Source organism: Crotalus tigris, unplaced genomic scaffold (assembly GCF_016545835.1).
Source record: "Crotalus tigris isolate CLP2741 ecotype Arizona unplaced genomic scaffold, ASM1654583v1 scf7180000024321.1087588, whole genome shotgun sequence".
Classification (NCBI taxonomy): Eukaryota; Metazoa; Chordata; class Lepidosauria; order Squamata; family Viperidae; genus Crotalus; species Crotalus tigris.
The window spans coordinates 133,252-158,860 of NW_024100493.1; the positions used below are offsets into that span (position 1 = coordinate 133,252).

Genomic DNA, 25,609 nt, shown 5'->3' on the forward strand with positions numbered 1-25,609 from the left:
ATATCCAAGGAACAAACTGCAGAATTGTAGCTGGGGGGAAATTCAGTCGGGAAAGAGGGCTAGGGAGGCAAACAGCACGTAGTACGACAGGTAAGATTTGTCCCAGAGGGAAAAAATATCACAGCTTCATTGCCAATTATTGCAAATTTCCTACCAGGGAGAACAATTAATTTGCCTCCAGAAGTTGTGGGTGCTCCGACGCTGGAGGTTTTAAAGGAGACTGGACAACCCATTTGTCTTCTTCAACAGGACGTTGGACTAGAACAGTGGTTCTCAACCTTTTTAATGCCGCGACCCCCCCCAATCGGTCGTAAGTCGAGGACTACTCAACCGGTCGTAAGTCGAGGACTACTGAACTGGTGCAGCACCGTTTGCAGAATGGGACTTTTGGCGGGCTCAGCAGGGCAGAGACAGCCTGGACAATTCTTATTGGCTTTTGAAAGCCAATAGCATTAGACTCTATTCAAGAGAGTCTATTCTATTGGCTTTCAAAAGCCAATACAATAAAAGGGAGTAGCACAGCTAAGGAAAAGGGGGAAAAAAATGGCGGACTGCGTTGTTTGGCGACCCCCGTGAAATGGTCGTCCAACCCCAAATGGGGTCCCAACCCACAGGTGGAGAACCACTGGACTAGAAGATCACTAATAAAAGAATTCCAATTCTTTTATTCTCTTAAGGATAGATTATTCCCCCCCCCCAATAATGCCAGGAAGGGCTAAGGCCGGCAGCCTTCGAACGCGATTGGTTAACCCTCCCCCCCCTTCCCCAAGGACACCAAACGAGCCGGCGTTTACCTTTGCAGGTCAATCTGTCTCTGTGCTGGTGCTGTTTTCTTGGCGGCCTCTGGCTGCTTTGGTGCCTTGGCATTGCTCGCCTCCAGAGCGCCCGCACCCTCTTGGGCCGGTGCCGCCCTTTTACGTCCTCGTCCGGAGGATTTGCTCACTTCGGCACTTCTCGTGGTGGCGCCCTGAGATTCAGACTTGGGGGGACGTCCCCGCCGGGGTTTGGGAGGAGCGGGTTGACCCGTTTCGTCCGTTTTCTTCTCTTCCGCTTTCTGATGGAAATTCTCCGTCCCGGCTGCTGGGGTGATTCTTTTTTTGCCCCGCTCGGCACTGACGTTTTCTTGGGGTGCCTGGTCAGAATTAATCTCCTGGAAAAGAAAATAATAAGAATAATAGGTTTTTTGGGTCAACTGAGCGTCAGGTGGAGATTGTATCTGTTTCAATCAGCTTGAGCCGAGGTGGCGCAGCAGTTAGGGTGCAGTACTGCAGGCCACTTTAGCTGACTGTGTTCAGCAGGTCAGCGGTTCAAATCTCACCGGCTCAAGGTTGACTCAGCCTTCCATCCTTCCGGGGTAGGTAAAATGAGGATCCAGATTGTTGGGGGCAATGTAAATATACATATACATTGCTTACTGGTGTACACCGCTTAAAGAGTGCTTGCACTTAAAGCGGTATATAAGTCTCATAAATAAATAAATAAATAAAATACATTTCCAAGACGGGGGACACCACCACCAGCAGCCCCCTTGAAAGCAACGCCCTGTAATTCATCCAAGGGGATTTACGGCTGCAGGAGGGATTTCTCCTCTCTGCATCGGGCCCCTTTTCTAGCAGCCTGTTCACAGAAGACCTAAGCCATTTCTTTGGCCACCTCACAGCGAAAAGGCAGCAGATTTAACATCACGGTGGGAACGTCAGATCAGAACCCCATTTGATCCAAAAACGAGAGAGCCACTTTGGTTTCGCGATTAAGGCGCCAGGCTAAAAACTGGAAGACAATGAGTTCCAGTCTCACTTTAGGCATGAAAACCAGCCAGGTGACTTTGGGCCAATCACCAAGAGACTGTGAGTTCTAGTCCCGCCTTAGGCATGAAAACCAGCCGGGTGACTTTGGGCCAATCACCAAGAGACTGTAAGTTCTAGTCCCGCCTTAGGCATGAAAACCAGCCGGGTGACTTTGGGCCAATCACCAAGAGACTGTAAGTTCTAGTCCCGCCTTAGGCATGAAAACCAGCCGGGTGACTTTGGGCCAATCACCAAGAGACTGTGAGTTCTAGTCCCGCCTTAGGCATGAAAACCAGCCGGGTGACTTTGGGCCAATCACCAAGAGACTGTGAGTTCTAGTCCCGCCTTAGGCATGAAAACCAGCCGGGTGACTTTGGGCCAATCACCAAGAGACTGTGAGTTCTAGTCCCGCCTTAGGCATGAAAACCAGCCGGGTGACTTTGGGCCAATCACCAAGAGACTATGTTCTAATCCCGCCTTAGGTAGTAATTTAATTTAATTTGGGAAAACAAAGGTACTTTCAATTGTAAAAAAAGAAAAGAAAAAAAGCCTTAAAGCAGGGGTCTTCAAACTTGGCCCTTTGATGACTTGTGGACTTCAACTCCCAGAATTCCTCAGCCAGCCTCCATTTTGTTTGTTAGATTTAAGACAGGGGTCTTCAAATTTGGCCCTTTGATGACTTGTGGACTTCAACTCCCAGAACTTCTCATCCAGCCTCCATTTTGTTTGTTAGATTTAAGACAGGGGTCTTCAAATTTGGCCCTTTGATGACTTGTGGACTTCAACTCCCAGAATTCCTCAGCCAGGCACGTGAATTCTGGGAGTTGAAGTCCACAAGTCATCAAAGGGCCAAGTTTGAAGACCCCTGGTCTGGATCCAGGCCTGCAGTTTCATCAAAATGGTCGACTGAGGAATTCTGGGAGTTGAAGTCCACAAGTCATCAAAGGGCCAAGTTTGAAGACCCCTGTCCATGATCATGTGATCAGAATTCAGATTTTTGGCAACTGGTTCATACTTATGACTGTTGCCGTGTCCCAAGGTCACGTGATCCCTTTTGCTGACCTTCTAACAAGGAAAGTCAGTGGGGGAAGCCTGATTCACTTAACAAACCAGGTTGCCAACTTATCAACCAAAGCGATTCCCTTAACAAACGTGGCCAGAAAGTCTGTAAAATGGAGCCAAAACTCACTTAACAAACGTCTCACTTAACAACAGAAATTTTGGGCATCAGTTGTGGGGACTACATGTAATTTACCAAGCTGGAAACATGACGGACACACAACCTATACTGCTTAATTAGTACAACGGTCATCCTAACCGCTTCTTTATTAAGTTTTCCTAAATAATAATTAAAAAATTAAGTAGCTTGACCATACCTTGTTTTTCACAGGTTCCATTTTTGTTGGGGTGACTGAAATAATTCTCACTGGATTTTCGTCGTTTTCGCTGACACCCGTCTCTGATAGGTCCGAACTCGGCTCTCTGCTGGACAAATTTTTAAAAGATTAATATAAATTTGGTTGTTTTTTTTTCCTTTTTGCTATGAAACCGAACGATCAACAAGGAAATGGGGGCCAGCTGCATTGGGAGTTAAACTGTCAAAATTCAGAAAGAAATAGTTTAGAAAAATACTCAAAAACTTTACGGTTTCAGGCTGAGAAGAAAAACTAATTTAGCACAAGAGCTTGTTATTTTAATACCTCAGCTTCATTACTGAAAATGCCACCTACCTCGTTCTGTTTTCTGTGGGGGAATTCAACTCTGAATTTACACTATTGTTGTTTCCAGTTTCCGATCCTGTGTTTCGAATATACGGTCTTCTTCCAGTTGCAGATAGAGGTTTATTTACTGCCCCTAAAACGCCGGTTGGTTTTGGCTATAAAATAGAAAGTGGATTTAAAAAAAAAAAGGAGAGAAAAGTAAACTTATTTGTTTATCCTGTTTGTTGCAGTTCTTCAGTCTCTTTTGCACTTTCTACGGAAACACAATTGTTTTGCTGAGGAAGGCCATGGGCAAAATTCAAGATTGCTCGTGTGCTGGAAGGTACGAAACCACAGATATAAAAGACACTACAAGGAAGACAGGGAGAGGGTGTGTGTGTGTGTGTGTGTGTGTGTGAGAGAGAGAGAGAGAGAGAGAGAGAGAGAGAGAGAGAGAGAGAGAGAGAGAGAGAGAGAGAGAGAGAGAGAGAGAGAGGGAAAGACCCAGACACAAAAAGACACACAGAGACAGCAAAAGAGACAGAGAAAGGAAAGAAACAGATACAGACAGAGACAGAGAAAGACGCACACACACACAGAGAGAGAAATAAGAGACAGAGAAAGAGACAGACACACAGAAAGACACACAGAGCGAAAGAGAGACAGAAAGAAAAAGAAAAAGACAGAGAAAGATACACACACACACACACAACACACACACGTTCTTTCTACCACTAAAAATTGCAAGTCTTTTCTTGTTTGTTTTTGGCAAGTATCCAGGAATAAAAAAAAAACAACAACACCCAAGGTAAATCTGCAAATCAGCTTTTAAATAGAGGTAGAAGGATAGGTAATCCTCAATTTACAACTGTTGAGCCTGTCTGAAGTTAAGTTGGTACACATGCACTATGTATAACTGAAAATTATTGTCCTGCCAGCACAAACTTATGGTGCAATTCACAGCTCTGCTGACTGAGTCCATTCCAAATTAAGAGAGCTAAGTTTATTTATGTAGAATTCTAAGTGCTTTGAAGGGCGCAATTCTAAAATTGTGATTCCCTCTCAAATCAACGATCCAGATTACAATCCGTTTTTACTTTCCCCAAAATTTGAAAGGCAGGTAATATAATATGTTATATTGTTATAAATCAAGAATTAGATCCATAAAAACGATACCTTTCCTGTTAAAAGAAGAACTCTCAACTCTTCGGAGATATAATTCCTATCGTTACAAAAATCCTTCAAAAGAAAAAGGAGGGGAAAAAAAGCATTTCACTGCAAGTTGAAAAATCAAGTCTTTAGTATTTTTCAGAAATTCTGGTTATTCAATTTGACAGTAATTGTACCCTGATGCTTCTAGATAGGATTCCAAAGTAAATAAAGGTCCATGTAAGACAGGGGTGACCATCTTTGGCAATTTTCAGACTTGTGGACTTCAACTCCCAGAATTCCCCAGCCAGTGTGGGGAACCACAATTCCACAATGGTGAAATAAGTGCCATGAATCAAAGGATGGACTTACTTTGTGTTTCTGTGGCATACCTGCAAGCTATTTATCATTCTGTGCTGCAAATGACTTTTAAAAAAAGGGAACAATTCAGGAACCATTTGCTTTAGAATATTTCAAATTCCCATAGGGTAAATTAAAAACTGGATCCAGCAGTTCAGAACAGTATTAAGTTTATAAAGATACCAAGGACCATGGACATTTTAGGTGTGCTTTAGCTAAAATGAATCTTATTGCCCACCTTCTTCCTCTTACGACTTGGGGCCTGTATATAATTGGCTTGTATAATACGCTGGATGTAGAGACAGCTCCACATCCTTATATTTATACAAGCAGGGTTTTTATTTTCTGCTTAGCATTAGAAACTAGTATGTCTGAAAAAACATTTAATGTAAAGAATTTTCAGCATTATGTTTCCACTGGAGAGGAAGCAATTCTGGAATAGTTTTTTTTTATTCAGGGAATTGTCCTTTTAAAAAAAAGGTAATTTAGAAACATGGCATGAACCTACGCCGTATTTTCTTGGCCTATTTGAAGAAACACTTTAATGAGAGAATAAACTCAAAGGTTTGACTTGGTTTACTTTCCAACTTACCTTTTCAGGTTGCGTAAAAAATTTAGTTGGCAATACCGGATCCTTTGGACATTCTGCATTACATAAAGCACTTTTGCTGTTGATTACACAGAGGGCCACATCGCATACAGTGTAGAGTTTCTGAAGCAAAAAAGAAAACCAACACAAGAGAAATTTGGACATTATTTGGCCATTTTTAACTGAAAAATAGGCTACTCCCCATTGACAAGTCACCTGTTGTTAAGAATGTTATGCTTTTTGTTTTATACTTGATTGTACTTGGGAAGAAACTTAAGGCATCCTTTTCTCCCAAAGTAGCAAACATATTTAAAATGGCTGATCAAGAGGAGCCTGGCTCGCAATTCACAGTACACAGGATGTAAGTTCCCACCAAATTAGGCGCTCTTTTGGCTAACGCAGGTGTAGGCAACCTTGGCTCTTTTATGACTGGTGGACTTCAACTCCCAGAATTCCTGAGCTGGTGTGGCTCAGCTTGGAAACTTCTCCCTTTCCCCTCAGGAATTCTGGGAGTGGAAGTCCACGAGTCATAAAAGAGCCATGGTTGCCTACCCCTGCTCTAAACTAATAAAGTCTTCAGCAATTAACATTAATTATGCTTTCATATGTTCCTCTAGGCCAGGGTAGGCAACCTTGCCTCTCTTATGACTGGTGGACCTCAACTCCCAGAATTCCTGAGCCAGCACGGCTCAGCTTGGAAACCTCTCCCTTTCCCCTCAGCCTGGCTGCCTCAGGAATTCTGGGAGTGGAAGTCCATGAGTCATAAAAGAGTCAAGGTTGCCTAACCCTGGGCTAAACTAATAAAGTCTACAGCAATTAACATTAATTATGCTTTCATATTGTCCTCTAGGTCAGGGGTAGGCAACCTTGGCTTTTATGACTCGTGGACTTCAACTCCCAGAATTCCTCAGCCAGCATGGGGGAACTATGGCCCCATGACTGGTGGACTTCAACTCCCAGAATTCCTGAGCCAACCTGGCTCAGCTTGGAAACCTCTCCCTTTCCCTCAGTGTGGCTGGCTCAGGAATTCTGGGAGTTGAAGTCCACCAGTCATAAAAGAGCCAAGGTTGCCTACCCCTGGGCTAACATAATTTGCTATTCTGTTAATGTCCACTCCTTGTACGTCTGAGCAGGTATGCTTGTCTATCTCAGCTGTAATATTTCTCCCCCCCCCCCAGAGAAAGCTGTTTTCATTTAGCGTGGCTAATCGTTAAACTAGCTTTTCTTTCTCTTCCTCTCTAAAATCGAGATTGCTAACCCAAAATGCTTACAACTAATTTTCTCCCTGGAGAGACTGAGTGCTTGGTATGGAAGCATTCTGCCCACTCGTGCAATAACTGGCTTCAATCCCTCTTTTTCTCTGCCTCCACATTTCTTACTTCGTTGGCCTTCGGTTCGTCTGGAGACTGGGCATCCTGGGTGAGTTTGATGCTTTCGGTCATCTTTTTCATGAAGGCGTGGCTGTTGTTTTCATTTTTGGTCATCAACACTTCCAGCATGAACCACAGGCACCTAAACAGCCAAATGCCAGTTAAGTTACATAAACGCTTTTCTCTAGATAAAAAGGCAGAGTTTAACCTGATAGAAACGCCAGCAGACCTGACCCTGATTAAGTTAGAATTCTGCATTTCTGCAGGGGGGTGGACTAGATGACCTCCAAGGTCCCTTCCAACTTTATTATTATTATTATTATGGATCATCGCACAGTACAGTCAAATGTTCAGACTGGATTTGGCATTTTGTCTACCTATCGAGTCCTTACCCAGGACCTGGGATAGGCAGATGTGGATGTTTGATGGTATTACAGATATCGTCGCAGGATGGAAGCAGTTCCTAGTAAGGCCGCCTTTTGCAATTGACTAATAGCAAATTTGTCAATGCCAATGGGGTTCAAGTGGTGCTCCAGTTGTTTTGGGATTGCACCCAAGGAGCCTATGACTATTGGTACTACCCTTGCTTGCTTTTGCCACAGTCTTTCTATTTCTATTTGTAGGTCTTTGTATTTTGTTATCTTCTCCAGTTCTTTCTCGTCTATTCTGCTGTCTCCGGGCACTGCCACGTCCACTATCCAGACTTTTTTGTCTTTCTTGTGGAAAGACACAATTATATTGTGTCTTTCACAATAATTATAACAATAATTATAACAATTATTATTATTACTATATTATTATTATTATTATTATTATTATTATTATTATTATTATTATTATTTTCCCTCCCCGGTGCAAAATGAGGGCAAAAAACAGATTTAAGGTAAGAGTTACGAAGTAAGATTAATGAAGTTTGGAGGAGGGAAAAATATAATCTGTAAATGTAGTTAGTACAGGAAGTCCTCCACTTATGACTGCTATCGAGCCCAAAAATTCTCTGTTGCTAAACGAGACATTTGTTAAGGTGAGTTTTGCCCCATTTTAGACTTTTCTTGGCACAGTTCTTAAGTGACTCCCTGAAGTTAGTAACGTAGTTGTTAAGTGAATCTGGCTTCCCCATTGACTTTCTGTCAGAAAGCCGTAAAAGGGGATCACGTCTCACACACACACACACACATCGGGACACTGCAACCGTCATAAACACAAGTCAGTTGCCAAGTTTCTCAATTTGGATAACGTGACCGCGGGGAACGCTGCCAACAGTTATGTGTGACAAACAGTCAGAGGTCACTTTTTTTAGTGCCGTTGTTAACCCTGAACGGTCACTAAATGAACTATTATAAGTCGAGAAGGACCTGTAGTACTGAATGGAACAGAACCTTTTCAAATCGACAGGGATCAGTAACATAGAATCAGAAGATTTTGAAATTTTGAAGATTTGGAAAAAATATCCTTCCAATCTAACAAAACCCAGAGACTGTACTGCAATGGTTCTCAACCTTTTTAATACCGCGACCACCTAACCGGTCGTAAGTCGAGGACTACCTAACCGGTCGTAAGTCGAGGACTACCCAACTGGTCGTAAGTCGAGGACTTTCTCTGCCCCGGAGCCCCGCGCATGCGTGGTGCCACCCCCTGCGCCGGCCGAAGTGTAGCTGGCAAGCGGCAGAGACGGAGCAGGCCGACCACCGGCTGGGCAACCAGCTGGCCCAGCCCAAGGGAGGTAAGGCACCCGCCAGAAAAGGGGAAAAAAAATGGTGGACAGCCTTGCTTGGCGACCCCCCGTGAAATGGTCGATCGACCCCAAATGGGGTCGCGACCCACAGGTTGAGAACCGCTGCTGTACTGCAACACAGCGCTTATAAATTCACGGGTGTGTAATTTTTGAAGAGGGAAAAAAAAAATCTGAAGAGAAGGGCCTGAAGGATTCACTGAGTGCTAAAAGCTAAGAACTGGTCAATCAGAGATGAAAATTCCTTCGAATGAGTCGACAGATGAATTCTGGAGCTTGGTATTCTCGCAGACGTTTCATTATACCAGCTAGGTAACATTATCAGTAAGAGTGAAGTATGTGGCTGTTGATTTGTCCTATTTTGACGTTTGTCCTGTTTTGTTGTAAAAGCTTTAAAGCAGGGGATCCCAACCAGGGGTGTTGAGATGATATTCTTGGGTTTAGAAGTTTCAAAATTATAGTGTATAGTGTATAGGCATAATCAGGAATTACTTTGGTAAGGGGTGCGAGAATATATCAGAAGAGTTCCAGGGGTTAGGGTTATAGGAAAGATTGGGAATCGCTGCTTTAAAAGGAATCCAATTTTATTTCCAAATCTTCTTTTAGTTAATTAATTAGCTTCTCTCATACGAATTGACCTGTCCTAATTCCTTCCTTTTTCACATTGGCACACTGAATCTTTCATTGCTAGGCTTATGAAATCAATAAATAGAAGAACTATGATGCTGTTTGTTATCTCAGACTCACTCCCTCTACATCAGTGGTTCTCAACCTGTGGGTCGGGACCCCATTTGGGGTCGAACGACCATTTCACGGGGGTCGCCAAACAACGCAGTCCGCCATTTTTTCCTCCTTTTCCTTAGCTGTGCTAGTCCCTTTTATTCTATTGGCTTTTGACAGCCAATAGAATAGACTCTCTTGAATAGAGTCTAATTCTATTGGCTTTCAAAAGCCAATAGGAATTGTCCAGGCTGTCTCTGCCCTGCTGAGCCCGCCAAAAGTCCTATTCTGCAAACGGTGCTGCACCAGTTGAGTAGTCCTCGACTTACGACCGGTTGAGTAGTCCTCAACTTACGACCGGTTGAGTAGTCCTCAACTTACGACCGGTTGAGGGTCGCGGCATTAAAAAGGTTGAGAACCACTACTCTAGGGATCGCCAGTTCCCGTGTGAAATTCAAACGACAAATGTTCAGAGGTACAAAAAAGACAAAAGAAAAAGCCGAAGACTTTGGAGAACAGCAAGTGCACTGGAGGTGACCAATATTCTTCTCTTCCCTTAACAAATCAAGAGTAAAATTTATATATTTAAAAAAGTCCAGAAATGTAACCATTTAAATCCAACATTTAAGATGTTGACACAGAGGGTGACACGTACTCTTTGACATCACGAAGCTGATCAATATCCTGCTGTTTTGTAAAATCTGGATCGTGAGCCAGCAGATGAATCATATATGGCACCACATACTCGGGCAGTAGAGATACGAGTTTTTCTGGAAAAAACAAACACACAAAAAAAAACAAACAAACATAATCTAAAGGTTATACATGAGTAACTTGCATGCAGACTGTCATTTACTAAGTATAAGAGAATTTTCTTAATAATAATGATGATGATGTTGGAAGGGACCTTGGAGGTCATCCAGTCCAACCCCCTGCTCAGGCAGGAAACCCTACACCATTTTGGACAAATGGCTGTCCAGTCTCTTCTCGAAAACTTCCAGTGATGGAGCATTCACCGCTTCTGGAAGCAGGTTGTTCCATTGATTAATTATTCTCACTGTCAGGAAATTTCTCCTTAGTTCTAGGTTGCTTCTCTCCGTGATCAGTTTCCACCCGTTGCTTCTTGTCCTGCCTTCAGGCGCTTTGGAGAATAGCTTGACTCCCTCTTCTTTGGGGCAGCCCCTGAGATATTGGAACACTCCTATCATGTCCCCCCTCGTCCTTCTCTTCATTAAACTAGACATACCCAATTCCAGCAACCGTTCCTCATATCTTTTAGCCTTCAGTCTCTTAAGCAAACAGGGAACATGCATGTGGTGGGTTTTTACCAAGCCATAAACAGAAACGGAAATATTATCGGAGAAAAATAATCTTTCAAGCCAATGTACTCACCATTTGCCATAGGATTCTGCTTGATGTACTCTCGCCGTATGCTTATATTTTTAAGCAAACATTGACGAGCATGTGCTCTCCTTTCTTTCACAGGATCTTTGGCACACAGTGCAAATATTGCCATGTACTCCAATGGGAGCAGTAATTTTACTAGTGCCTTATGCAGCTTCTGGGCAAATATCTGCCTCACCTGGTAACATTCATCCTACAGGAGGAGAAGGCAAGGACAGGTGAACAATTAAGAGAAAGAAGGCAAACAAACTTAACAGAACAGTTATACGAGATGTTAAAAGCCTGTTGATCTATGACCGAGGTCTGCAACTGTGACAACTTTAAGACGTCTGGACTTCAGCTCCCAGAATTCCTCAGCCGGCTATGCTAGCTGAGGAATTCTGGGAGCTGAAGTCCACGAGTCCTCAAGTGGTCAAGGCTGCAGACCCCTGATCTATGGGTATGGTAGATCAGAGGGGTCTTCAAACTCGGCCCTTTTATGACTCGTGGACTTTAACTCCCAGAATTCCTCAGCCAGTGTGCCTGGTTGAGGAATTCTGGGAGTTGAAGTCCAAGAGTCATAAAAGGGCTGAGTTTGAAGACCCCGTTGTAGATCAATCATTGATATAATTTATTTAATTTTTTGTTCTGTTTCCCTTTCATGCAGGTCAGCCCAAGAGCAAGTTTTATCCTGTTTTAACTCAAAATTGCTACCCCTACTTGAAGCAGAGCTGCTTACATTGATGACCAGTGCACAGAGCTGGAATTGTTCCGGTGTGATAATTTCATGATAACAGGGCTCCTGTGCTAGCTTCATTATGGCACTGCCAGCAGCCAACCGTAGCCGCGACATGTCGGATTTGCTGTAAACGAAAAGGAAAAAAAAAAAGTATAAATTTCTAAGACAAATACGTTTAGATCTGAAGACACACAATTTGGTCGACGGCTCTAACAAAATGCATCCCACTGCTACAATGAGTTCTGGTTCAGATTCCTCTATCACCCTCCCTTCAAGTCTCACATGAATTAACAAACACGGATTTCTATAACCAACTTTGACTATTTTTTTTTAAGCTGTTCGTCTTTTATAGACTGCGTGTTTGTGCTAAGCTTCTGCATTGACTTACAGACCACAAGGGACAATTTATACACACAAGCAGGTCTTATATTCCTGCTAGATCTGGATCGGCACCCTTAGGGCGGCGGTCCCCAACCTTGGCAACTTTTGAGACCTGTGGACTTCAACTCCCAGAATTCCCCAGCCAGCATGGCTGGCTGGAGGATTCTGGGAGTTAACATCCACAGGTCTTAAAGTTTCCATGGTTGGGGACCCCTGCCTTGGGGTACAGCTCAGCTGCAAATGGGTTGATACTTCCAAATCACGTTGCACACAAGCAAGAACGTAATACTTTAGTATGGCCTTCTATTTTTTTTTTTTCAATGTGGACTCTACCCAGTATCATATTTTTCCCTTTAAAGAAGCCATCAAGTCTGCTTAGTCGCTTTTCTACAGAGACTAAAATGTATATAGCAGGGATCCTCAACTTCAACTTACGTCCACCAGTCTTAAAGTTGCCACGGTTGAGGACCCCTGCTATATGGCACAGAATATTCAAAAACATTGCATTTCTTATTCAAACCGAAGAGAAATTTGAAACGCTCAATGTCTGAGCATTCAGTATATCCCAAATTCAGCAAGGGAATGAATGCAAGCCCTGAGGCCTACTGACACACGTCAAGAGAGCAAAGCGGTGAAGTGTGGGTCACAAAGCTTGCCTAATTCTCCTCTGTTCTGTCAGGTCTCCTTCGCTGACCAACATGGCGGATAATAACCGAAGGGTTGAATTTGCAGATTTGGACTGGTTGTTCTTCATACCCAAGAGCCAACGCACAAGGAGTTTAATGGCTTGAACCTGTATTAAAAAATAGGAAGACTCATTTTAATGTTTATACTTCTTCATTCTACATAACCCATTAAGATTTGAATTCAAGATATTGTTATGAGACGAGACCAAGAAAAATTTTGGTTAAGTAAAACACTAATCATTAAATCTGTATATTGGTTTGTGGTGTAAATACTAACAGGTTAAAAAATTATTAGTCTCAAATATGAGACAGGAGACATAAAGAGGAAAAGAAAAAGGAAAAAAAAGAGGAAATACTAAGAGTGGAAATAAAAGAAATCTTGGCTGTTAAATTTGTGATTCTAAGATACTGGAGAATTACTAAATAAGAATATTACTTCGTATTAATTGGTTGATGCAGATGGTGAGAATTATGTCTAGATCGGAGGTATATCTGGAATTTTAGACTGTGGGGGAACCGTGATAGAAATTGGGGTCATTTAAAATTTGAATGAAAAAGATGAAACGTTAAATTTAAAATATTAATGGAAAATTAAAATTAAGAAAAATTTATTAGGTCATTGACTGCCTAAAAGATGGAATGTTACATCAATTAAGATATGTATAAACTGAAGATTATTGGTGAATGCTAGAAAGTTATTTTTCTGTTTGACTGATAGAATAAGAATTATGTTGGTTTGAATATGAGACAGTATATATTAAGGGGAAAAGAGAGGGAATTAGTTGTCGTAATACTTTGAGATTTGTATTGAGCCCCTTCAAGGATTGAACCCTCTTCAAAAAGCATTTAAAATAATGCAAACTTCCCAGGAGACAGAAAGAAAACTAGCTTTTGGTTAGACACGTCAAATGGAATTCCTTCAAAAGAAAAAGACGTCGATTTGATAGAACTGGCAGAATGTGTATCAAAACTCAGGGGCGCCAGTGTTTTGTACTTAAAGGTGGCGCAGTAGTTAGAATGCAGTATTGCAAGCAGATTCGGCTGACTACCGACTGCCAGCCCTTTGCCAGTTCGATCCCGACCAGTTCAAGATTGATCCAGCTTTCCATCCTTCCGAGGTCAATCCATTGAGGACCCAGATTGTTGGGGGGCAAGAGGCTGACTTTGTAAACCACTTACAGAGGGCCTTAAAGCACTGCAAAGCGGTATATAAGTGTAAGTGCTATTGCTATGGCGACATACCTTTGCTAGCACTTCTGGGGACACCTCTTCATCCGGAGACCACAATTTCCCATTTTTTTCACCTGTAGACTGGAAGAGTTTAAAGCATTAACCATCGACCCAAGACAGCCATTTGAGCGTCAGCGTTCACCCTCTATTCTCCCCCCCCCCCAATTCCCATCCTATGGATTTCACCTTTCGCAAAATTATGCTCAACGTACCCTGTCGTTCATAAGGAGATCTTTCACAATAAAATTGGCAACGACGGATTTCATTGGGGACGCAAACTGGTCGGGGGCCAGCATGGAAATGTGACCCAAGGAAACTAGAGGCGTTATGAGCTGCTCCGGAACATCGGCATTCAAACTCCGACTCAGAGGCTGAAGGGAGGGAAAACAAAGGGTTAAAAACTGCATGTTAACAACGGCCTTTAAGAAGTAAATTATTGTACTGTCCTGATTAGGTTTATTACATACATAAATGTCAAGAAATGCAATGCAGGCTCGTAATATATTATTATAATAACATGTTAGAATGGCTTCCAAAACCCTAACATTTTTGCCTTTGATTTTTCCAGCTACCAGAAAGTCAAATATAATTTTATTTATCTTGCTGCTTGGAGAGTCCAGGTGGTGCAGTGGTTAGAATGCGGTATTGCAGGCTGACTCTGCCCACTGCCAGGAGTTCGATCCTGACTGGCTCAAAGTTGACTCAGTCTTCCATCTTTCCGAGGTCGGTAAAAGGAGGACCCAGATGGTTGGGGGCAAGAGGCTGAACCTCTGTGAACCTCTTAGAGAGGGCTGTCAAGCACTATAAAGCGGTATATAAGTCTAAGTGCTATTGCTATTTCCTTATTTCCTCCCTCCCCCTTCCTTCCTTCCTTCCTTCCTTCCTTCCTTCCTTCCTTCCATCCATCCATCCATCCATAACTCTGCCCATTGCCAGGAGTTCAATCCTGACCGGCCCAAGGTTGACTCAGCCTTCCATCCTTCCAAGGTTGGTAAAATGAGGACTCAGATTGTTAGAGATCGTAGGCTGACTCTATGAACTGCTTAGAGAGGGCTGTCAAGCACTATGAAGCAGTATATAAGTAAGTGCTATTGCTACGTCCTCCCTCCCTCCCTTCCTTCCAACTATGCCCATTGCCAGTTCGATCCTGACCGGCCCAAGGTCGACTCAGCCTTCCATCCTTTTTTTTTTTTAATATATTTTTTTTATTTTTTCCAAACTCTCCCCCATACATATACCACAATATTTATCAGATGTTAACATACATTCTTTTTACATTCATATATAAGATACTTTTAATAAAATGAAATGAATACATAACATGACTTTTGGGGTTGCAGAGTACTATTTTTATGGGAGTAAAATGTTCATCAGGGTTACCCATTCTTTTTCCAAATTAAATCAAGTTAACTTGATTTTCTTATGAAATTCTATGCTGTTGCAAGTTGCGACAGCATTTTTAAAAGCAGTCGCAGAAGGTTTACCTCGAAGATTTGCGCAAGCTGGACTTCTTTATTTGAAAATATGGCGTGTATGCAATGGACAGCTTGCTTGGCTTGGTGAGGGGTCCCTCTCTTTGCTTTCTGGTGCAAAATCGGAATGAGGGTCCTGTAAAGACACATAAAGTTTCATTCATTCATTCATTCGCTCCATCACTGGAGGTGTTTAAGAAGAGACTGGACATTCACCTGTCTGAGCTGCTATAGATTTTCCTGCTCGAGCAGAGGGCTGGATTAGAAGACCTCCAAGGTCCTTTCCAGCTCTATTCTATTCTATTCTATTCTATTCTATTCTATTCTATTCTATTCTATTCTATTCTATTCTATTCTATTCGAGGTAAGCTATATGCAAATAAATGTCTTTTTAATGTATGCCGATTAGTGTACATTCAACGTGACAATAAAGTTCTATTCTATTCTATTCTATTCTATTCTATTCTATTCTATTCTATTCATTCTTATTTCTATTCTATTCATTCTTATTTCTATTCTATTCATTCTTTATTCTATTTTATTCTATTTTATTCTATTCTATAGAATAGAGGTGAGCTGTATGCAACAAAATGTCTTTTTAATGTATGCCGATTAGTGTACATTCAAAGTGATAATAAAGTTCTATTCTATTCTACTCTATTCATTCTTCTTCTATTCATTCTTATTTCTATTCTATTCATTCTTATTTCTGTTCTATTCTATTCATTTGTATTTCTATTCTATTCATTCTTATTTCTATTCTATTCATTCTTAATTCTATTTTATTCTACTTTATTCTATTCTATCGGAGGTGAGCTGTATGCAACGAAATGTCTTTTTAATGTATGCCGATTAGTGTACATTCAAAGTGATAATAAAGTTCTATTCTATTCTACTCTATTCATTCTTCTTCTATTCATTCTTATTTCTATTCTATTCATTCTTATTTCTGTTCTATTCTATTCATTTGTATTTCTATTCTATTCATTCTTATTTCTATTCTATTCATTCTTAATTCTATTTTATTCTACTTTATTCTATTCTATCGGAGGTGAGCTGTATGCAACAAAATGTCTTTTTAATGTATGCCGATTAGTGTACATTCAAAGTGACAATAAAGTTCTATTCTATTCTATTCTATTCTATTCTATTCTATTCTGTTCTGTTCTGTTCTATTGGAGGTGAGCTATATGCAAATAAATGTCTTTTTAATGTATGCCAATTAGTGTACATTCAATGTGACAATAAAGTTGTATTCTATTCTATTTTCTATTCTATTCATTCTTATTTCTATTCTATTCATTCTCAATTCTATTCTATCGGAGGTGAGCTGTATGCAACGAAATGTCTTTTTAATGTATGCTGATTAGTGTATATTCAAAGTGACAATAAAGTTATATTCTATTCTGTTCTATTTTCTATTCTATTCTATTCATTCTTATTTCTATTCTATTCTATTCTATTCTATTCTATTCTATTCTATTCTATTCTATTCTGTTCTGTTCTGTTCTGTTCTGTTCTCCATATATGGCACTGTAAGGGGAATGTTTCATGATGAACACGCTGACTAAGGGAAAGCCAGTCGCAAACGCTCTGCGTACGTCCAAATGCACTCACGATCTTATCTGAGGCAGATCGGTCTCTATTTTGTGGCCGGTGTTCCTGAATATTTGAATGGCTGCCTCCGCCACCTTGTCGTCTTCCATTCTGAGGCACTGTAGGAGAGATTCGTATGTCTCTGCGGAGTGGAACGAGGTAGGATGTGTGAAAGACAAAACCTACGGATACATATCAAACCAAAAAAAAAACAGTTTAATGAAAGCAAACCTGGTTATCTGAAAGAGCGGCAAGATATATACATCTAGACCGGGGGGGGGGGGAGAGAGAGAATTAATTTTCCCCACAGGGGCCATTTTGAGAAACTGGGACCGTAGAGCGGAGGGCCAAACCAACAGGGCTGGGAATGTGTGTAAGCATGCACCCACACAAATAAAAGAAATCCGTGTGGGATTGTTGTGGATATAACAATTATTTGGATCGGATTTAAACTTCATTGAGTGGGTTAAAAGAGTTATTCATAGATATGGATTGATTGATAGATTGTAGATTTAAAATAGAGTAGAAATGTATTTTTTGGAGTAATATTCTTATCTCTGGGAAGGACAGCTATTTGGTAATGAAAGGAGAATAAGAGGGATTTTTGATAAAAGAAGAAATGGTATTAATAAATGAGTTACTCGATTAAAAAATAGAATACTTGTACAAAAGATCAGAATGTTATGGTTGAAATAATGTGTGTATCTTATAGATAAGGATTATGCTAAGGAAAAAGGGAAAGGAGGGACGCTTGAAGTGTTAATAATAGGTTTATTTAAAAGGCAAACTGGAATATGATAATTGTAAATAGTAAAGCTTAAAAACTGGATTTGATGTTATTGATGCTTGCTCTGATTGATTGAATTTTATTGAAAAATACATTCATTTGAATATATTATATTATTTGAGGGAAATAGAGAGGGAGCTTTTAATGATTTAATCTGAGTTATATATGCATGATTTTGTTTTGGGATGATTGATTACCCCATCACCACATTGGTTCTCAAGCACCTTGTTGTAAAAATAAAATTAAAAAAAAAATCAATAAAACTTTTTTTTTAAAAAAAAGAAATCCATGTGGGCCGGACAGGACAGGGAAAGCCCCGGAGCTCGCCCAGAGGCTATAAGATGCCCAGGTTTGATCTAGACAAGCTATAATTTCTTTTCAGAGAAGCTCATTTTAAGCGTAAGAGAAAAAAAAAACGTAAGGCAATGAAATTGTCTTCTAAAAATTCTTTGAAGACTTTGTTCTAAATGTGATTTTATCGTGACCTAGGCAAACGTTAAGAGCCGTGGTGGGGCAGTGGTTAGAAGGCAGTATGGCAGAATAAGTCTGCTCATATTGCCAGGAGTTTGATTTCCTCCATCTTGACCGGCTGAAGTTTGACTCGGCTTTCCGTCCTTCCGAGGTCAGTAAAATGGGGACCCCGACTATTGGGGGCAAGAGGCTGACTCTGTAACCGCTTAGAGAGGGCTGTAAAGCACGGTGAAGCGGTATATAAGTCGAAGGGCTATTGCTATTCCTTCCTTCCTTCCTTCCTGTCCACCATAGTGATGCAGTGGTTAGAATTCAATATTGCAGGCTGACTCTGCCGACTGCCAACAGTTTGATCCTGACCGGCTCAAGGTTGACTCAGTCTTCCATCCTTCCGAGGTCGGTAAAATGAGGACCCAGATTGTTGAAGGGAAGATGCCGACTTTGTAAACCACTTAGAGAGGGCTGTAAAGCACGGTGAAGCGGTATCTAAGTCTAAGTGCTATTGCTATTTATTTGTCTAAACCAGGGATAGGCAACCTTGGCTCTTTTATGACTCGTGGACTTCAACTCCCAGAATTCCTGAGCCAGCTAAGAGCCCAGGTTGTCTACCCCTGGTCTAAACAGTTGCATCATTTGCTAAAATGCTTTTGATTTCTAGTGCAAACCAAGCCTTTCTGGAAAAAGAGTTTTAAAATATTTGAAGAAAAAAAAAAACACCACTGATTTTTGGCCCAAAATGTTCTGGAATGGCTTCTGCTCCAGTCATCTCATATGTGATAACTAGCTGGGAGATGGAACGTGGAATACCTTGAGAAGTTCAAGCCCCGAACGAATTGCTGTGTCAGGAGTTACACCCTCCTCTTCATCGTCGACCGTCCCTTCTATTGATTTATTCATCAGCTTTACTAACGCACTAAAACAAGACATTTCAAAATACAGGCGTGCTCAGTCACAAGAAGAACCGCTGCTGCTATGTTTCATACAGTCAATCTATTTTTCCCCCCCTTCTTTTTACTCCGTTTATTTAGCAAACCCAACGTTCTCATTCTTGTCCAACCAGATTGTTTTTCACAATTCCTTCGATCAGGGACCGTAATGGAGTCTGACCCTCATGGCTGTTTTAAATCATGATGGCCGTAATTAGGGGTACCTGCATGACTGCAGGACGCTGAAAACAGCTGAGCCAAGCACCGGAAATGCAGCCATGTGACCGCCCCCCCAAGGGAGACGGTCATAACTTCGAGCAGTTACTCAACGTCCGTTCATAACTTCGAGAGCTATCTGTATTCAATGCAGCGGAAGGCTTGCTATTTTTTTATATATATATTTTTAAAAACCGTGTTGTGAAAATCGCAACATGTATTGTGCTTACCTGATAGCTTCTGAGTCGATGTGCACTGGAGCAATTCTTTCTAAAAGAAATTTAACCATCTCTAAGAAAGGATTGGTCGGTTGTTTAGGATTGGCAAGCTTCCGGGCTATTTCCCTCTGCAAACAGGAAGTAAGGTTTAAGTCATTCGATAAGAAGACAAAGGCACTCACACGATATGCTGAACAGAAACAGTTTTTTAAAAAAATCTTACTACTCTCATAGCACACACAGAAAATAATTAAAATATTGACAGCAGAGATGGAAAGGAGATTTCAATCTAAGCCACCTGCAGCTTGAAGCAAAATGGAATATAATGTGAACAAATAAAACACAGGCAGTCCTCACCGCACAAGGGTTTGCTTAGTGGCCGTTCCAAGTTACAACGGCACTGACACAAGGGACTTCACATTTTTCACGCTTACGAAACTTGCAACTCATGGGATCCAAAATTCAGATGCTTGGCCTTTATGACTCGTAATTACGACTTTTTGCTGTGGGATCCCCTTTTGTGACCATCTGACAAACAACGTCAAATCAATCTTTATTGTCAAAGTACAACATGTGTACAATGAGGGAAGTCAGATTAACTTAACAAAACCACGTTACAAGCTTAACAAGTGCAGCGATTCCCTTCAGAAACATGGCAAGGAAAGTCGTGAAACGAGGCAAAACTCTATTTAAACAAATTTCTCACTTAGCAACATAAAAGTTGGGGCTCAACCGGGGATCGTAAGAGACCTGTAGTCTCTCTTGATTCAAAGTGATCTCCCTTCAGGACTCCACCGATATTCCCAACTTGGATTTTTTTTTGAGTTCAGCGAAGATCAACAAGGTGCTTCATCAACCGTGACTTTTTTTTTTTTTAAAAAAAAGTATGTTTTATTAATTTTTTAACATAATCACCTTAATGCTCGGTAAACAGTGCGTTGTCTGGGGTTTACATTTAAAAAAACATTCACTGTTAGTTTCTATAATTTGTAATCCACACGATAACTTTACTTGATTTCCTCTTTTCCCCATAATGTTCTTTTTCACCAACCTTAAGTTAATACAATTTTCGTTGTTTTAAATGAATGACAATTGAGTATAAAAGTTTTCTAATATTTCTACAAATAATAATCACATCAATATAATATTCCTTTTCTATCTAGTCATTCTGGTTGTCTCATCGTAGATCCGGTTCACAGTTCTTGTTTACATTTGTTTTTCCCACAATGTTCTAAACCAGTGATGGCGAACCTTTTTAGATACTGAGTGCCCCAAAACTGCCCCATCTCCGTCCCCGCTCTGCCTGCTGGGCCACCCACCACCTCCACGACCCACCAGATTACCCAGGCAGCCCAGCAGCGCCATGGTGGCCATGCCCTCCACCCATGCCCCACAACATCATCTGTGCACGTCAGGGTGCAACGGTGGAGTCTTGTCCCCGCTGCCAGCTACCATGTCCTTGGCTGGGCTGCGCCCTAGGGCAACTCTCCACTGGGGGGGCTGCTGGTGAGGAGGGGGTCGTGGGAAGAGGTGGGGCTGGGGCGATGGTGCGTGTGCTCACAGAGAGGGCTCCGAGTGCCACCTCTGGCATGCGTGCCATAGATTCGTCACCACTGTTCTAAACATTCTCACTGGTTAAGATTTTCTCAATCTTAAATGATATTTAAATCTATTTTTTCTCATGTAAGACTAATTCCCACGGCAGAAACCCTAAGTTGTTACAAACTTTTCAGGAACGTTCTAAAATTGAAGACGGCATCGGCGTTTACAAGAAAGGGGAAAAAAAAAAAACCTTACCACGCAGATATCTGCCTGTTTACAGGAACACGTAGGGCTGATCAGCATCTCAAGTTGACAACGAAGTTTCTCATCATCCCCTAGGACTTGATTGAATTTTTTCACAAAATCCTGGGCTTTCCCAGGGTCCGGAAGATTTTCTGCAGAATTGCAAGGGAACGGTGTCAATTCAAGTCGCGGCTTCAAAGCTAGGCTCAAAATTAAAACTCTATAAATCAGCAGAATCTTACTTGCTATCGTCATCAGCTTTCCAAACATCGCAGCGCTGTTTGCCTCTGACTGAAAGGAGAAGTGTGGATGAGAATTCACACAGAAGGTTTGTCGTTGTTAACCCTTTTGACTTGTGCATACGTTTGCCCTTCGCTGTATTTTCAGCCAACCCGCTTTTAAGATTTGGCAATCGGCGAATATAGCCGTTGTCGGAAAAGCTTATAAAAGCCAGATTGCTGTGTTTCATGGTTTTATGCTATGCTGTTTTGTACCTGGGGGCGTGATGGCCCAGCGTTTAAAGACACTGTGTCATGGTTCCGACAGATGAAACTCTTCAAAGAACTTTGAGGCATTGTTTACCTTAAAGAATCTTTATTCGAGAAGCATAACATCGGCACTAACATAATCAAAGCCAAAAACTGAATTCCCCTCCCCTGAGCACATAGCATCAAAGCACAATTCCCTCCTCTAATTTATAGTCATAAATCACATTCTCCAATTAGTTTGAAATGCAGGTTTCCCCTCCAGTCCGCCAATCCTTATCGTCTCTTATTTCAATCACCTTGGTTCTCACACCAAGTCCAGTATTGTTATGTCTAGCTAGACTCTCATGCACATTCCTCTCCCCCCCCCCAACATCATCTACTCTAAAAGTAAAACATAAGAAGGGTTGCATCTCTGTTGTCAAAGCAAACACATCCGATGTTAGCAGCGTTGACACCATATTTGGTAGATATACAGGTAGTCCCCTACTTACGACAGCTCATTTAGTGACTTATGTCGAAGTTACAACGGCACTGAGAAAAAATTGATTTTATGATCTATTTTTCACACTGACGACCGTGGGGGCATCCCCGTGGACGCCTGATCAAAATTCAGGCACCTGGAAAAGGACTCGTATTTATGACGGTCGTAGTGTCCCCCGGGGGGGGGGTCATGTGATCCCCTTTTTGAGACTTCTGACGAGCAAAGTCAGTGGAGGAAGCCAGATTCACTTAACAGCCATGTTACTAATTGAACAGTGATTCCCTTAAGGACTGTGGCAAGAAAGGTCACAAAATGGGGCAAAATTCACTTAACAACATAAATTTTGGGCTCAACAGTGGTCGTAAGTCAAGGACTACCTTTGTTATATAGCGTTAGTAGTAGTCTGCTCTTGTAAGAAAGGGCACCGTCAAGACAACACTGTCTCATTCTTTGTGCTATAGATTTTACCCTATTTATGTCTCATTGTTAAGCTCTTCATGGCCAATTATTTTGAGAAATAGCAGAGTTGAAAGAACAAATTCAGAGTGATTCAACATAGCAATTCTGAGAGACAAGGGAACATTATTATTCTAAGAGACAGCAATATTCAAAAGCAAAACATGCCGAGCAGAACGATTATAGTTATTTTGAAAACCTACGGTGGGCGTTTTATGCAAATCTAGCAATTCCCGCACATGGCTCCTGAGCATATTCTGGCACTTCCACATTTCATTCAGTGCCCTGGGCATAAAGACATAAAAAATATGTTAAAGCATGAAAAAAAAGGTGACTGTATACGTAGCATATGGAGCTCCGTGGCATTCTCCACCCCGCAGCTTCTTTTTATGAGACAGTTCTTCTATCCTCATGTATTATCATGTTTTTTTTCAAAGTTTATGTGCATATTTAAGTCCCAGATTCGTACCCTTTCTTACTTCGAACCTCCAAAGATATCTAAGTATTCATATCGCAAAATACATTTTCTTAAGTAGTTCTGAAGAACAGCAGGCTGCCTTGATCTGAATTCTACTGAATACCCAACTGAGCTAGTGACATCAACAAGCTGGCCATCACACCAGAGAAGGAACTCCGTTGAGCTACAAGAGATTTCACTTTAAATGTCCGCGCACGGGGTATTTAATATCACTAGTGAAACCGATTTAAAAATGCAGCTGTTCTTCCCGTCAAAAGTCATACTCACTTAACAGCATTTGGGTCTAAGCTAGCATATAAATAATATAAGCACTTCATCCTCTCTTCTGTTTCCAAATTGTGAGGAACGAGGTACTGAGCGAAGATTTTCTCCACCAGCAATCTGCAAAGGAAAATAAATTCAGGCGTCGTTGAAACGGCTTTTAGTTTAATATGTTAACTTTTTAAAAAAGGGAAGCGGTCCTATACGTGGGCATACAGCAGAGCAAGGTCTGCAAGGCGGCAATCCATTCCCATAATACATATGAGAAGGGGGAATGTTTGAATATGTCCCTTTTTACAGGAGGCAAGTGGACCTTCTTGATTTTCTTTGAAGACGTTTCGCTTCTCATCCCGCAAGCTTCTTCGGCCCTGACTGGATGATGGGGGAATGGAAGGATTTATACTCCTTGCCGACAGCTGGTCATTTGCCTTCTTTTAGAGAGTCGTTGAGGCCACTTGGGAGGTTCACCAAGTAGTCCAAATGGGTGTGGAGCCTTCTTGGAATTGCTAAAAGGACTGTGTTGTAGGACTGCTGAGCAATTGCTGACAACACAGTCCTTTCAGCGGTTCCCAGAAGGCTCCACACCCATTTGCACCACTCAGGTGACCCTGAGGACAGAGACAAACCTCCAAGTGGCCTCAAGGACTCTCTAAAAGGAGGCAAAGGACCAGCTGTCTGCAAGGAGTATAAATCCTTCTGTTCCCCACCATCCAGTCAGAGCTGAAGAAGCTTCTGGGATGAGAAGCGAAACGTCTTCAAAGAAAAAACAAAAAACTCCAGTTGCCTCTTGAAAAAGCCCCTTTGGGACATCTGAGGACTCAGATAAACCTCCAAGTGGCCTCAACAACTCTCTAAAAGGCAAATGACTAGTTTTCTGCAAGGAGTATACATCCTCCCTTTCAGCAGTTCCCAAAAGGCTCCACACCCATTTGCACCGCTCAGGTGACTCTGAGGACAGACAAAGCTCCAAGTGGCCTCAAGGACTCTCTAAAAGGAGGCAAAGGACCAGCTGTCTGCAAGGAGTATAAATCCTTCCGTTCCCCACCATCCAGTCAGAGTTGAAGAAGCTTCTGGGATGGGAAGCGAAATGTCTTCAAAGGAAAAACAAGAAAGACCTCTTGAAAAAGCACCATGACTGGATGACTGAGAACCTCCATGGATATTTGAACATGCATTGCCAGATGTAAGTGGCCAGCCAAGTAGCTGGTCTCTAGTAAAGGACGGATGGAAGGGTCAGGTTGCTTTTTGTGACTTTATTCTGGGGAAAGAGCAGATCCCATCACTTACTTATCATCAATGCTGTTCTGATAATAGATGTGCAAAAGTTTGTCCTTTATCCAGCTGACTTTCTCCGCTGCGTCTTTTCCAGCTTCAGCGTGAAGGCAGTATTTCTTGTATAGCTGCGCAAGTCCCATCATTGCTTCTTTCCTTACCCGCCACTTAAACAAAACAACAACAACAACAAAAAGAAACACATGCCCAAGTAGGCGATTTAATTAAAAATGAAGGAGCAGAACAGGTTAGAAAAGTTGTAGCTCGTGTCGCCACAGAAAAGTCAACCCTCTTTATGTTAAAGGCATTATAAAAAATGTATCGGCGATTCAGGTTGTGCCAAAGGGTCTTGTTCCAAAAGCAACTGGATCTTTCTTGGTTTTTCCTTGAAGACGTTTCGCTTCTCACCCAAGAAGCTTCTTCCAGAACTGAACGAGCTTCTCGCATGAGAAGCGAAACGTCTTCAAGGAAGAAGAAAGAACAAAAAAAAGAAGACACTCCAGTTGCCTTTTAAAAAAGCATGTTTGGGACGACCGTCACTTGGATGGCCGAGAATCTCCGCAGACCACTGAGACTGTAATTTTTAAATGATAAAAATCGATGCAAATATCGAGCTGTTGGTAGCAGCAGCCCCACATTTTGGGGAAACCACTTTTATTTTGCAAAAACACACTGCATTTTTGGTAGGAAATGATCTCACGTACACAGAACAGATTCCCGAACAAGAACTGTCGGTTTTTTGACTTTGTCAATATAAAACATCTCGTCGATTTTTATACTCGGATAAAAGGGGACGCTGGCAACTGGGCTCTCGTTCCAATCTGCCTTTCGTTTATAACACAAAAACATGCCCCCCCCTTTTTTTTTTCCACCCAC

General features: G+C 41.6%; 1 protein-coding gene across 6 annotated transcripts in view; it reads right to left on the minus strand.

Annotated features, from left to right (window-relative positions):
- PDS5A (PDS5 cohesin associated factor A) overlaps positions 1-25,609 on the minus strand; it is a 62,490-nt gene that overhangs the window by 5,447 nt on the left and 31,434 nt on the right. For 4 of the 6 annotated variants that reach the window (XM_039325224.1, XM_039325229.1, XM_039325227.1 and 1 more), the window contains 21 exons: positions 24,749-24,900; positions 23,468-23,581; positions 22,926-23,007; positions 21,540-21,588; positions 21,310-21,449; positions 19,525-19,640; positions 18,960-19,065; positions 16,916-17,076; positions 15,311-15,434; positions 14,039-14,197; positions 13,839-13,907; positions 12,567-12,703; positions 11,530-11,653; positions 10,800-11,004; positions 10,063-10,177; positions 6,965-7,097; positions 5,589-5,708; positions 4,664-4,726; positions 3,518-3,663; positions 3,164-3,272; positions 795-1,150 (listed from right to left, as the gene is read on the minus strand). In XM_039325224.1, the coding sequence (XP_039181158.1) occupies positions 795-1,150; positions 3,164-3,272; positions 3,518-3,663; positions 4,664-4,726; positions 5,589-5,708; positions 6,965-7,097; positions 10,063-10,177; positions 10,800-11,004; positions 11,530-11,653; positions 12,567-12,703; positions 13,839-13,907; positions 14,039-14,197; positions 15,311-15,434; positions 16,916-17,076; positions 18,960-19,065; positions 19,525-19,640; positions 21,310-21,449; positions 21,540-21,588; positions 22,926-23,007; positions 23,468-23,581; positions 24,749-24,900 (2,780 nt within the window). Of the gene's footprint in view, positions 1-789; positions 1,151-3,163; positions 3,273-3,517; positions 3,664-4,663; positions 4,727-5,588; positions 5,709-6,964; positions 7,098-10,062; positions 10,178-10,799; positions 11,005-11,529; positions 11,654-12,566; positions 12,704-13,838; positions 13,908-14,038; positions 14,198-15,310; positions 15,435-16,915; positions 17,077-18,959; positions 19,066-19,524; positions 19,641-21,309; positions 21,450-21,539; positions 21,589-22,925; positions 23,008-23,467; positions 23,582-24,748; positions 24,901-25,609 lie in introns of those variants that run through there. The other 2 variants (XM_039325226.1, XM_039325230.1) reach the window with 2 other exon arrangements.